This window comes from Apostichopus japonicus, chromosome 19, assembly GCF_037975245.1.
Source record: "Apostichopus japonicus isolate 1M-3 chromosome 19, ASM3797524v1, whole genome shotgun sequence".
Classification (NCBI taxonomy): domain Eukaryota; kingdom Metazoa; phylum Echinodermata; class Holothuroidea; order Aspidochirotida; family Stichopodidae; genus Apostichopus; species Apostichopus japonicus.
This window is the reverse complement of record NC_092579.1, coordinates 24,332,695-24,346,901: the sequence shown is the minus strand read 5'-3', so window position 1 is coordinate 24,346,901 and position 14,207 is coordinate 24,332,695. Positions and strand designations below refer to the sequence as shown.

Sequence of the window (14,207 nt, the reverse complement as noted above, 5' to 3'; positions counted from 1 at the left end):
CAATACTCCACACAACCATACTGTACTTCCTATCAGATTGACTGAAGTAACTCCTGCAATACACCATACAACCATACTGTACTTCCTATCAGATTGACTTAAGTAACTCCTGCAATACTCCACACAACCATACTGTACTTTCTATCATATTGACTAAAGTAACTCCTGCAATACTCCACACAACCATACTGTACTTCCTATCAGATTGACTAAAGTAACTCCTGCAATACTCCACACAACAATACTGTACTTCCTATCATATTGACTAAAGTAACTCCTGCAATACTCCACACAACCATACTGTACTTCCTATCAGATTGACTAAAGTAACTCCTGCAATACACCATACAACCATACTGTACTTCCTATCAGATTGACTTAAGTAACTCCTGCAATACTCCACACAACCATACTGTACTTCTTATCAGATTGACTAAAGTAACTCCTGCAATACACCATACAACCATACTGTACTTCCTATCAGATTGACTTAAGTAACTCCTGCAATACTCCACACAACCATACTGTACTTCCTATCAGATTGACTAAAGTAACTCCTGCAATACACCATACAACCATACTGTACTTCCTATCAGATTGACTGAAGTAACTCCTGCAATACTCCACACAACAATACTGTACTTCCTATCAGATTGACTAAAGTAACTCCTGCAATACACCATACAACCATACTGTACTTCCTATCAGATTGACTGAAGTAACTCCTGCAATACTCCACACAACTATACTGTACTTCCTATCAGATTGACTAAAGTAACTCCTGCAATACACCATACAACCATACTGTACTTCCTATCATATTGACTAAAGTAACTCCTGCAATACTCCACACAACAATACTGTACTTCCTATCAGATTGACTAAAGTAACTCCTGCAATACACCATACAACCATACTGTACTTCCTATCAGATTGACTGAAGTAACTCCTGCAATACTCCACACAACAATACTGTACTTCCTATCAGATTGACTAAAGTAACTCCTGCAATACACCATACAACCATACTGTACTTCCTATCAGATTGACTGAAGTAACTCCTGCAATACTCCACACAACAATACTGTACTTCCTATCAGATTGACTAAAGTAACTCCTGCAATACACCATACAACCATACTGTACTTCCTATCAGATTGACTGAAGTAACTCCTGCAATACTCCACACAACCATACTGTACTTCCTATCAGATTGACTAAAGTAACTCCTGCAATACACCATACAACCATACAACCATACTGTACTTCCTATCAGATTGACTGAAGTAACTCCTGCAATACTCCACACAACAATACTGTACTTCCTATCATATTGACTAAAGTAACTCCTGCAATACTCCACACAACAATACTGTACTTCCTATCATATTGACTAAAGTAACTCCTGCAATACTCCACACAACAATACTGTACTTCCTATCATATTGACTGAAGTAACTTCTGCAATACTCCACACAACAATACTGTACTTCCTATCATATTGACTAAAGTAACTCCTGCAATACTCCACACAACCATACTGTACTTCCTATCATATTGACTGAAGTAACTCCAGCAATACTCCAGACAACAATAATGTACTTCCTATCATATTTACTGAAGTAACTCCTGCAATACACCATACATCCATACTGTACTTCCTATCATATTGACTAAAGTAACTCCTGCAATACTCCATACAACAATACTGTACTTCCTATCATATTGACTAAAGTAACTCCTGCAATACTCCAGACAACAATAATGTACTTCCTATCATATTGACTAAAGTAACTCCTGCAATACTCCACACAACAATACTGTACTTCCTATCATATTGACTAAAGTAACTCCTGCAATACACCATACAACCATACTGTACTTCCTATCAGATTGACTGAAGTAACTCCTGCAATACACCACACAACAATACTGTACTTCCTATCATATTGACTAAAGTAACTCCTGCAATACTCCACACAACAATACTGTACTTCCTATCATATTGACTAAAGTAACTCCTGCAATACTCCACACAACCATACTGTACTTCCTATCAGATTGACTAAAGTAACTCCTGCAATACTCCACACAACAATACTGTACTTCCTATCATATTGACTAAAGTAACTCCTGCAATACTCCACACAACAATACTGTACTTCCTATCATATTGACTAAAGTAACTCCTGCAATACTCCACACAACAATACTGTACTTCCTATCAGATTGACTAAAGTAACTCCTGCAATACTCCACACAACAATACTGTACTTCCTATCATATTGACTAAAGTAACTCCTGCAATACTCCACACAACAATACTGTACTTCCTATCATATTGACTAAAGTAACTCCTGCAATACTCCACACAACAATACTGTACTTCCTATCATATTGACTTAAGTAACTCCTGCAATACTCCTGCAATACTCCACACAACAATACTGTACTTCCTATCATATTGACTTAAGTAACTCATGCAAAACTCCACACAACAATACTGTACTTCCTATCATATTGACTGAAGTAACTCCAGCAATACTCCACACAACCATACTGTACTTCCTATCAGATTGACTAAAGTAACTCCTGCAATACTCCACACAACAATACTGTACTTCCTATCAGATTGACTAAAGTAACTCCTGCAATACTCCACACAACAATACTGTACTTCCTATCAGATTGACTAAAGTAACTCCTGCAATACTCCACACAACAATACTGTACTTCCTATCATATTGACTAAAGTAACTCCTGCAATACTCCACACAACAATACTGTACTTCCTATCATATTGACTTAAGTAACTCCTGCAATACTCCACACAACAATACTGTACTTCCTATCATATTGACTAAAGTAACTCCTGCAATACACCATACAACCATACTGTACTTCCTATCAGATTGACTGAAGTAACTCCTGCAATACTCTACACAACAATAATGTACTTCCTATCATATTGACGTAAGTAACTCCTGCAATACTCCAGACAACAATAATGTACTTCCTATCAGATTGACTAAAGTAACTCCTGCAATACACCACACAACAATACAGTACTTCCTATCATATTGACTAAAGTAACTCCTGCAATACTCCACACAACAATACTGTACTTCCTATCATATTGACTAAAGTAACTCCTGCAATACTCCACACAACAATACTGTACTTCCTATCAGATTGACTAAAGTAACTCCTGCAATACTCCACACAACAATACTGTACTTCCTATCATATTGACTAAAGTAACTCCTGCAATACTCCACACAACAATACTGTACTTCCTATCATATTGACTAAAGTAACTCCTGCAATACTCCACACAACAATACTGTACTTCCTATCATATTGACTTAAGTAACTCCTGCAAAACTCCACACAACAATACTGTACTTCCTATCATATTGACTGAAGTAACTCCTGCAATACACCACACAACAATACTGTACTTCCTATCATATTGACTTAAGTAACTCATGCAAAACTCCACACAACCATACTGTACTTCCTATCATATTGACTTAAGTAACTCCTGCAATACTCCACACAACAATACTGTACTTCCTATCATATTGACTTAAGTAACTCATGCAAAACTCCACACAACAATACTGTACTTCCTATCATATTGACTGAAGTAACTCCTGCAATACTCCACACAACAATACTGTACTTCCTATCATATTGACTTAAGTAACTCCTGCAATACTCCACACAACCATACTGTACTTCCTATCAGATTGACTGAAGTAACTCCAGCAATACTCCAGACAACAATAATGTACTTCCTATCATATTGACGTAAGTAACTCCTGCAATACTCCAGACAACAATAATGTACTTCCTATCATATTGACTAAAGTAACTCCTGCAATACTCCACACAACCATACTGTACTTCCTATCAGATTGACTGAAGTAACTCCAGCAATACTCCAGACAACAATAATGTACTTCCTATCATATTGACGTAAGTAACTCCAGCAATACACCACACAACAATACTGTACTTCCTATCATATTGACTAAAGTAACTCCTGCAATACTCCACACAACAATACTGTACTTCCTATCATATTGACTAAAGTAACTCCAGCAATACTCCATACAACCATACTGTACTTCCTATCATATTGACTGAAGTAACTCCAGCAATACTCCAGACAACAATAATGTACTTCCTATCATATTGACGTAAGTAACTCCTGCAATACTCCATACAACAATACTGTACTTCCTATCAGATTGACTAAAGTAACTCCTGCAATACTCCACACAACAATACTGTACTTCCTATCAGATTGACTAAAGTAACTCCTGCAATACTCCACACAACCATACTGTAATTCCTATCATATTGACTAAAGTAACTCCTGCAATACTCCACACAACAATACTGTACTTCCTATCAGATTGACTAAAGTAACTCCTGCAATACTCCACACAAAAATACTGTACTTCCTATCAGATTGACTAAAGTAACTCCAGCAATACTCCACACAACAATACTGTACTTCCTATCAGATTGACTAAAGTAACTCCTGCAATACTCCACACAACAATACTGTACTTCCTATCAGATTGACTAAAGTAACTCCTGCAATACTCCACACAACAATACTGTACTTCCTATCAGATTGACTAAAGTAACTCCTGCAATACTCCACACAACCATACTGTAATTCCTATCATATTGACTAAAGTAACTCCTGCAATACTCCACACAACAATACTGTACTTCCTATCAGATTGACTAAAGTAACTCCTGCAATACTCCACACAACAATACTGTACTTCCTATCAGATTGACTTAAGTAACTCCTGCAATACTCCATACAAATGCTTCAATGTATTTCTACTGGGTTAAATGATCAAAGAGAGGAGGTACTAACATATATCTATGTAGTTGTCCTGATGGTCAGTTAATGACTATAACAATGTGACTTTAAATATATGTTAAGTAGACTATGCCAAAGTCAACTTGTCAAACTGCTTCTCCTAGCTCCCCTTCTCTTAAAGACATCATTCCCACCTGTAAATGCTTCACTCTGATTTTCCTCTTAAGTATTTCTTTTCCAATACTGAATATATTAAAACACACACACTTACTATTTGATAAAAAAATAGAATATTCCAGAAAAAAAATAGCAGCTTCATTGCCATTCCAAACTTCACGTATCCTGAATTCTGCACATTTTCCCCTGCAAAATATAAAAATTCAATCATTTTTAAGAAAAAGATTACTATGTGAGATTGACTATAACTAACTTAATTGAAAGATTTCTTAAAGTTAGAATGTCCCATTCAATGTATCATTTGAAAGCTGCAATCAGGTTGTGGTTGCAATTCACACTACCAAAGGAAGGTACCTGAAAGCACAAACCAACATCCCACCAGAAAATATCACCATAGCCTTAGGCATATAAAACTATGAGGCATTGGCACATATAGCAGAGACATACTACACTAAACATATGAGATATTGTAATAATCAGTAACTTGCTAGAAGTAGCCAAATAACTATGGAGAGAGTTCTTAGACTAAGACTTAGACTAAGAGAGATTATGTGTGAATATCTCACATCTTGATCTCAGAATGAGACACGGTTACAGAACAATTCATTATAATGCAATAATTCTATTAGTACTGCATGTGAAAATGGTGGAACAACCACACCCATGGAATGTTCTGTTAATTTGGCTACCTTAAAACATTTCTTGTCATCTGAAACCTTAAAACAATAACTACTGATTATACCGGCTCAAATATCATTTGGAGACAGTCTGTAAACTTTGTTATATAAGGAACAATACAAGTATATATGGGTGTTTATTTTTTTATGGGTACCAACTTGTGACATTGATACCAAAATTTCAAAATAAGTTGATTCCATAAAATAGTGATTCATTCTAGAGTTCAGTATGTGCAATTGATAATTTACAAGCAATTTTTGAGTTCAGGTCAACCTTATGTGCACAGTCACAACTTTAAATTTGACGTTTCGGATATGGTTCCACGTGTAAGTGGGACACCAAAGTGACTTGAAATTCCTGTTAGTAGTTACAAGCAGGTTGCACTTCTGAAACTTTTATCACTATTGAACTTTGTAATGAATACCGCTTGAATAAATCAGCACTTGACAGTTCTTGCTTGAATGTGAAAAACAAATTAGTGATGATAACGAAATTGAAATTGGCAATAATGTGGTTTTCCCCATACGTTATAAATATTTATTTCATTTTGAGTAAACAATAGCCTTCAGTTCAATGAAAAACACTTTTGTACATTGCAAAGAAGTTCTTTCACTACATATATCCATTTCATAGAACCATCTACAAGAATCTTTCAGCAGATAAGACCAACTATCAAGATTCCCCGTGTAAGTGGGACACAAAATATTTGGTGTCCTGCTTACATATGGAACAACTACCATCGATCAAGTGTATATTTGCATAACATCCAACACGATATTAAATATCACTAGCAGTAACAAGAAACAATTCATTAGCAGTGTCTACATGGTAACTAGATACAAGTCTGAACTTGATATCCAGAATTAATATAACTGGAACACACTGTATACTGCACTGAAATCCGAAAAGGAAGTCATGCTGACCATAAGTCAGGTAAGTTTGGTATATTGTATTAATTCCTTACTAGAATAAAGTCCTTATTACATCATAAAAAAAATCAAAAAAGATCACAAAAAACTGAGAGGATTGCTTCCTGGGCAGCTGGGGGATAAAAAAAATAAAATGGGGGGGGGGGGTAGAGCAATACTGTATAGACTTTCTCAACCTGCTCATTTCTGCCAGGGCACTTAACTATGCTAAAAAAATGTAGCAGATCAAATAAAGTCCTTATTACATCATGAAAAAAATCAAAAAAGATCACAAAAAACTGAGATTGCTTCCTGGGCAAGGGGATAAAAAAATAAAATGGGGGGGGGGGGTAGAGCAATACTGTATAGACTTGAAAAAGATCAGCTTCAAATAATCAACACTTGACAGTTGTACTATTTTTATTAGGCCTTTTATTATTTTTCAAGGTGAGGAGGGGGGGGGGGGGTGGGGAGGAACCTATGATAGCCCATGTCATAGACAGTTCTCTGGTTAGATCCTCGATGCCTGTTTGTTGAGCTCATCCTTTCTCAACCTGCTCATTTCTGCCAGGGCACTTAACTATGCTATCCTAATCATAGCCTAATGTTATACTTATAGCTATGTGTATCTTAACACTGGGCTTAATAACGTTAGGCTAGGCTTATACGTCTATGAAGTGAAAATAAAGGTATTAAAAAGATTTAAGCAAAGAATACTGAGCTATAACACCAAACAGACCGAATTCCATACTGTTCGCTTCACAAAAGATGCCTAAAATCAACGAGAGTGTCTCATCGTAACAACGTTATATAGGCTCGGACCTAGGCCTAGCCTACACAACATTTTGGTGTCCTGCAACGAACGTTACGTTGTTACCAGTATTATTCCATCAATTCAATTATAATGAACGACAAAGCGTTTTAATCAGCTTAAAATGTGTTTGAAGCTACTTCGCGGAAAATATCCTACACATTATCCAACTCAGCCGCGCTTCGAACGTTGCATTTTAATATACGCTTGCAGTAATTAACAGTTTTGTTTACATCGTAAGTTCAGGACACGAACACCATAGTGTCACATTTAACAGCAACACTACATTGTGAAAGTAACCTTAGGATACCTCCGAGATAAACGATTACGTGAGGGACTTTGACTTCAGTATTAACCTCGATCTAAATGTTTTGCATAGTTTAAGCTCCAAAAAATAATTCTCACTTGTTTTTCTGCCACAGAAAGTTGTCACAACGTAAAATTAGCTACATCGTAAAAGTTAGGACACGAAATAAAACTTCAGCATTTGTTTTCGTCTGCTACCATTTGTGTCTACGTAAAAGCGGGAATTCCCTCATCTACATCCGGGACATTGAATTAGCAGACGATAGTAAGCTTTACGCAATGTGTTAGTAAATACTGATCACTGAAGTTTATAACAACGTAAAATATTTTTAGGACACGAAATGAAAGACTAAAAGTTTCACCTGTTTATTTTCGAGACACTTTTAGCAATACCGTAACATTGTTTTCATTTATAGTATTGTTTGTCATCATTAACTCTTAAGCAGATAAAACAATGTAGTACATGCCTTTTATTTTCAAATATACATGGTGGAAAACTGATGTTCCCTACGTAAGTGTTAAGGACACGAAAACTTACGTCGTAAGTTGCAAAGTGATCAATTCACTGCATAACGAACACGAACCAATATAAAGCGAAATTTCGAATAACGTGAAGGAGACCTAGGTTATTATTTACTTCGAACAAATAATCGACGAATTTACCCTGTAATGATAAAATACAGCATATTTAATAACAACTGTTGAAATGTCACAGATAAACAGCAAAAAATGATGGGACACCATTAAAAAATCTACAAAAAAAACATGGTTGTCAACACATTTATTTTTTTGTGTTGGTACCATAACAAAGACATATTAATGCACATAAATATTTACCACATGAATAATTCATTGCAACTTAGTAGTGAGAAAGGATTAGTACACAAGGAAAGTGGTGCCTTAAACAGCATTGGTACCCATAAAAAAATAAACACCCATATGCAAAAACGTAAACTGTAGTGGAGAAGGAAGTACTTATGAAACCAAATGACTCATACTGTACAAAAGAAAATCAAGCTATTTATAAAAATAAGTTCCTTTTGGTAGTTGTTATCAGTACTGTAGTGTGCAACAGTATGAATTGTATCAAATAATCCAAATTAAAGTAAAATAAAGATCCAAGTAAAAGATGAAACTCACAGAATATGCTCCACCAGACTCAACCAAGACTAAACAGGTCGCAACTATCAGTGTACGTATATAGACTGTATACTTGTACATATTTTGACTATGTTAAAACCGCAGTAAGAAAACTGAAGCAAACAATTTGCAGGACCTTATCACTGAACAAACTGAATAGGTTTAGTAAACAGAACTATGGCATTCCTGAGTGGGTTTGAATGCAACCACTCTGAGAGACATTCTGAAAGCAAAGTCATGCATTTAATAAAGGTCATCGTTTTAATCATAATATTTTATTACAGGACAATACAGTATGCTTAGGTACCCAAAAGTATTATTCTGTAGATTCTAAACATTAATTTTTTTTAATATATATATTGAGAAGCCATACATAAGACTACTAATGGAAGGCAAATGCTCTTTGAATGGATTTTTAAAGAGGATCATGGCAGCATACAGTGATACAGTCAGTCAGTCAGCCATCGATTACAGTAGTTGATCAGGATTTCTTTCTTTCAAAGTTCAAACTTTTCAGTTTATGATGCAATACAATGATTGAATACCTATAGCAGTCCATGGCCTTAATTGCTGGATGACTAAATCATAAATAAGCAAATTGTAAAATAAAGCTGGGCCATCATTTTATAAGTAAGTTGAAAAACAATGTATTGGTTTTAGGATATTCTGTGGCCATTTAAACATTTTAATGTCTGTTACATTTCAATATATATACTATAGGCTATATATAGCATGAGTGTGTGTATGGAGAGAAATAATCACATCTGTGAAGTAATACCCTTTACAACAAATATCAATGTACAGTAGGCTGGCCAGAGCACAGCATTAAATTAGATTCACTTTGGAAATGGAGCATGAAGTTTTGTTGCATGCTTTACATCATTTTGTACAGAACACTACAGTAAGGACTTCATACTCTAGTAGCGTACTGCCAACAGGGACGTCGCTAGAGGGGGGCTGTGGGGGGGTGAGAAATCTTGGTAAAACTGACGATAGTTGGAAAATTTGAGTGCGACAGTCGGAATTTCCAACTGTCGCACTCTAATTTTTCCGACTGTCGCACTCTAATTTTCATATATTCTTGTAATTTGTGAGTGACCTAAAGTTTCAGTCAAACTTGATCTTTAATCAGTCAAATTTACCACGTTTTCCTTGTCACATTAATAAATTGTATCTTGCAATCCTTATACTCCACCATACAAAACTTTGTATGATTGTGAATACTCTAAAAAAAAAAATGCCTACTCGAACTACGCTAGAAACGCTCAATTCTAATCTACGGAAGCTTAAAAGTGGCATCAACATAAGAAAAACTTTGCCCCATAAGGTGAAATTTTTCAGTAAATTGTTTAGATAACAAGATAAAATCTTATCAAAAAACAGAAAAATGTTGGATTGCTCAGATGCTTTAACTGAGCAATTGAACAATTTTCTGAAAAATGTTTAATTGACAACTTATCATGAATTGGACATTTTTGGGCAAAATTTTCAATTGTTCACTTCATTCCAACTGAGCAATTGAAAAATTTTCTGCAAAATGTTTAATTGACAACTTATCGTATCTCGATCGTCAACTCAACATTTTTCTGCAAAATGTTTAATTGTTCACTTCATTCCAAATGCTCAGTTGGAATGAAGTGAACAATTGAAATTTTTTGCATGTGAGTGATAAATAGCCCCACCCCCCCCTACCCCAAGAAAATAATATTAAGCGCGCTAGGGAAAAGCACTATAATTTTGGTAATTCACTATGTCGTCGAATATAATTTGTTGAAAAAAAAAAAGTTTTCCCCTTTGTTACATTAACATACTGTAGCTTTTGTAGTTAGTAGTCTATGTAACCTATCAAGCAGATAACTTATACTCAGTTGCTTCTTAACCAGAGTGATTAATAAGTTTGTGAAGTGAGGGCCAGTGGTACAAATGTACCAAAACAAGTTCAGAACAAAAGTGCAGTCGCCAAATATTGGGTGTCTGACTAACATTGACCGTATCGTTGACGAGTAGTGCGGGGGTGGGGGGGGTACAAGGTAGCAGTCGGAATTTTCTGGCTCCAAAACCCATCCAGTTGGAATTTCAGCCACTACCCCCCCCCCCCAATCATCAGGCCTTAGCTACATCCCTGACTGCCAATGCCATTTATGATACTTAACACCATACTGACTAGTGTTACTATATAGCAAAAGACTGTCAAAAAAATGAGCGCTACTTCGTATTGCCGGGGAGGATGCAGTTGAGATCTACCATTATCCCAATGGCAGGAAGCAGGAGATGAAAATAAACTTAATAAAGTAATGGAGAAAATTAAACGCCACATTGAATACAAGAAACCAAAAGCCACATTGAGACCATTGACCATTATGTGACGGAATTATGCAATAAAGCAAAATGTTGCGAATTTGGAAACCTAACTGAAGGACTAATTCGTGACAGGATCGTGTTCGGGGTCAGTGATGACCAGATCCGTCGACATCTTCCCGAGAAGAGGACTCGAAGTTAAAGAAAGCTGTTGACATTTGCCGTGCAAGTGAAGCTACAACTAGTGTTACTATATAGCAAAAGACTGTCAAAAAAATGAGCGCTACTTCGTATTGCCGGGGAGGATGCAGTTGAGATCTACCATTATCCCAATGGCAGGAAGCAGGAGATGAAAATAAACTTAATAAAGTAATGGAGAAAATTAAACGCCACATTGAATACAAGAAACCAAAAGCCACATTGAGACCATTGACCATTATGTGACGGAATTATGCAATAAAGCAAAATGTTGCGAATTTGGAAACCTAACTGAAGGACTAATTCGTGACAGGATCGTGTTCGGGGTCAGTGATGACCAGATCCGTCGACATCTTCCCGAGAAGAGGACTCGAAGTTAAAGAAAGCTGTTGACATTTGCCGTGCAAGTGAAGCTACAACGCACCAAATGAAGTCGTTCACAGTGGACACAGAAAAGAACTTACAAACAGGAAGAACTTTTGCGAATTCTAATCAGCTAAGAAACAAATAGTCTCAGAAGCAGACACAGTCATGTTTTAAATGTGGCAGGGCGTGGGCTCAGAAGCATGATTGTCCAGCTAAAGGACTATCATGTAGAAACTGTGGAAAAATTAATCATGTTGCAGTCGTTTTGAGTTAAACTTGAGTTAGACTTTGAAATTTCACATTTATCTAATGCTAAGAGTGAAACTGTTATAGTATATTGTAAATCACAATTACATACCATGGTATCCAGATGTCACAGATAATGGACACCAATCCAAAAGTTGGCAATTTGACAGTTTTTCGAAACTTTATAAATTTCATCACAATACGTCTAATCCATACTATCCTCAGTCTAATGGCATGGCAGTGAAAGGGGTGCAGATTGCAAAGGCTTTGCTAATGAAGGCAATGGAGAGTGAACAAGATCCATATATCTAGCTTTATTGGACTACAGGAATACACCAAGAGATAATATTCTCGGATCACCTGATCAACGACTGTTTGGACGAAGGACAAAGACCCTACTTCCAACAACTGAACATTACTCAAGCCAAAAATACTGATGCCAGAGACAGTACACAAAAGACTTGTAAAGAGACAAACAAAAAAAACATATTATGACCGACAGACAAAGAAATTACCAGAACTGCAACCAGGATATAATGTTCGCCTACAGACTGACAAAGGTTGGAAACCAGCCACTATTGCATCTAAAGCTGACCAGCCCAGATCATACTATGTAGAGACAGCTGAAGGTGTACAGTATAGACATTTACGTAAAACTGGAGAAATGTTTAGTTATGACAGACATGACGACAATGACATAGTTAATTCTGACAATTCTAACAAACCTCTCCAGAGGAACAAACCACCAACACTGAAATTCAAAGAAGTATTCGAGCAAATACAAAATACGTTGGCACAGTGATTTTGAAATGTGACCAAAGGAAGTTATTTATTGTTTGTAGTGAAGAGGTAGTAAACCTAGAACCAGTAGTCAAATCTTTGATTTTATAGTTATGCAGTGTTTAGGTCATTATCATCTAAGCATATTTCTGAATAAGTTAATTGTTTCTCATCCAAGTCCTTAAATTTATTTTAACTGAAAAAAGGGAGATGTATATTGTACTCATTCCCAATATGTGCTGTTATTGTAACCACCAACCTACCCTATTATAAGCCTGGGGCCGTGGTCACTCTTAGGTATGTTTTTATATGTCATCTGTTAGTAGATGTAGTTAAGAACAATGAGTGTGTTAAAATGAGACGCTCTGAATACAGAAGTCAAAGCAAAAACAACTCCTCTTTGAATAATGTAGTGTACCTTTATCATCAAGAATATTACAGTGACAAAACACTCACAAACAGGGTTAGTTTTACAAAACTTAAAATATGAGGGCAGCCTATAGAATTACATATCTCTTTGCAAACAATTGCTTTATAAAGCCGGCTACATATTAAAGAATGTTGCAAAAATTTGCACTGTATTATTTGGTAATTCACAATGGCGTCGAATATAATTTGTTGAAGTAAAAAAACAGTTTTTTCCCCTTTGTTACATTAACATAGCTTTTGTAGTTAGTAGTCTATGTAGCCATCAAGCAGATAACTTATACTCAGTTGCTTACTTGCTTAACCAGAGTGATTAATAAGTTTGTGAAGTGAGGGCCAGTGGGTACAAATGTATCAAAAAAGTTCGGAATAAAAGTGCAGTCGCGAAATATGGTGTGTGTGACTGACACTGACTCTATCGTTGACGAGTAGCAGGGGGGGGGTACAAGGCAGCAGTCGGAATTTTCTGGCTTCAAAACCCATCCAGTTGGAATTTCAGCCACTTCACCCCCCCCCCCCCCCAATCATCAGGCCTTAGCTATGTTTATGTTTGAGGCATGAGTGATAGAATTAGTCCAGCCTGGGCAGTTGGTGATTCCCGATCAGATACTCAGACTTCTTTTAATCCTGTTCCAAAGCAACGCTGCCACACCAACACACAATACAGTTTGTGAAACTAGTAATAACCGAACAATAAAATAGTGATCAAAGAGTATGATTGACATGAAATGACATTAATTTCCTCCTTTGACATGATTAGATCAACGTTATCTGACCTACTAAGTTTGTTGTTTATAATGACCCCCTCCCCTCCCCCACCAAGTACTAATAAGAATGAACCCATTCAACTGGAGAATCAGAATTTACAATAGAGTCAAGACGGCAACTGTTGGTTCTGAAATAAAAAAACATTTCCTTAGTTTAACTGGCGAACGGCTGGTTGGAGAAAATAACCCTTGCAGGCTTGCAGTAGTCAATAAATTTATATATCTCATTTACATACTGAGTAGAATCATCATTAGTG

At 36.3% G+C, this 14,207-nt stretch overlaps 1 protein-coding gene across 3 annotated transcripts in view; it reads right to left on the bottom strand.

Moving 5' to 3' along the window:
• LOC139960269 (uncharacterized) overlaps nucleotides 1-14,207 on the bottom strand; it is a 41,891-nt gene that overhangs the window by 24,492 nt on the left and 3,192 nt on the right. For 2 of the 3 annotated variants that reach the window (XM_071958508.1, XM_071958506.1), the window contains exon 2: nucleotides 5,121-5,212. In XM_071958508.1, the coding sequence (XP_071814609.1) occupies nucleotides 5,121-5,212 (92 nt within the window). Of the gene's footprint in view, nucleotides 1-5,120; nucleotides 5,213-8,869; nucleotides 9,018-14,207 lie in introns of those variants that run through there. The other variant, XM_071958509.1, reaches the window with a different exon arrangement.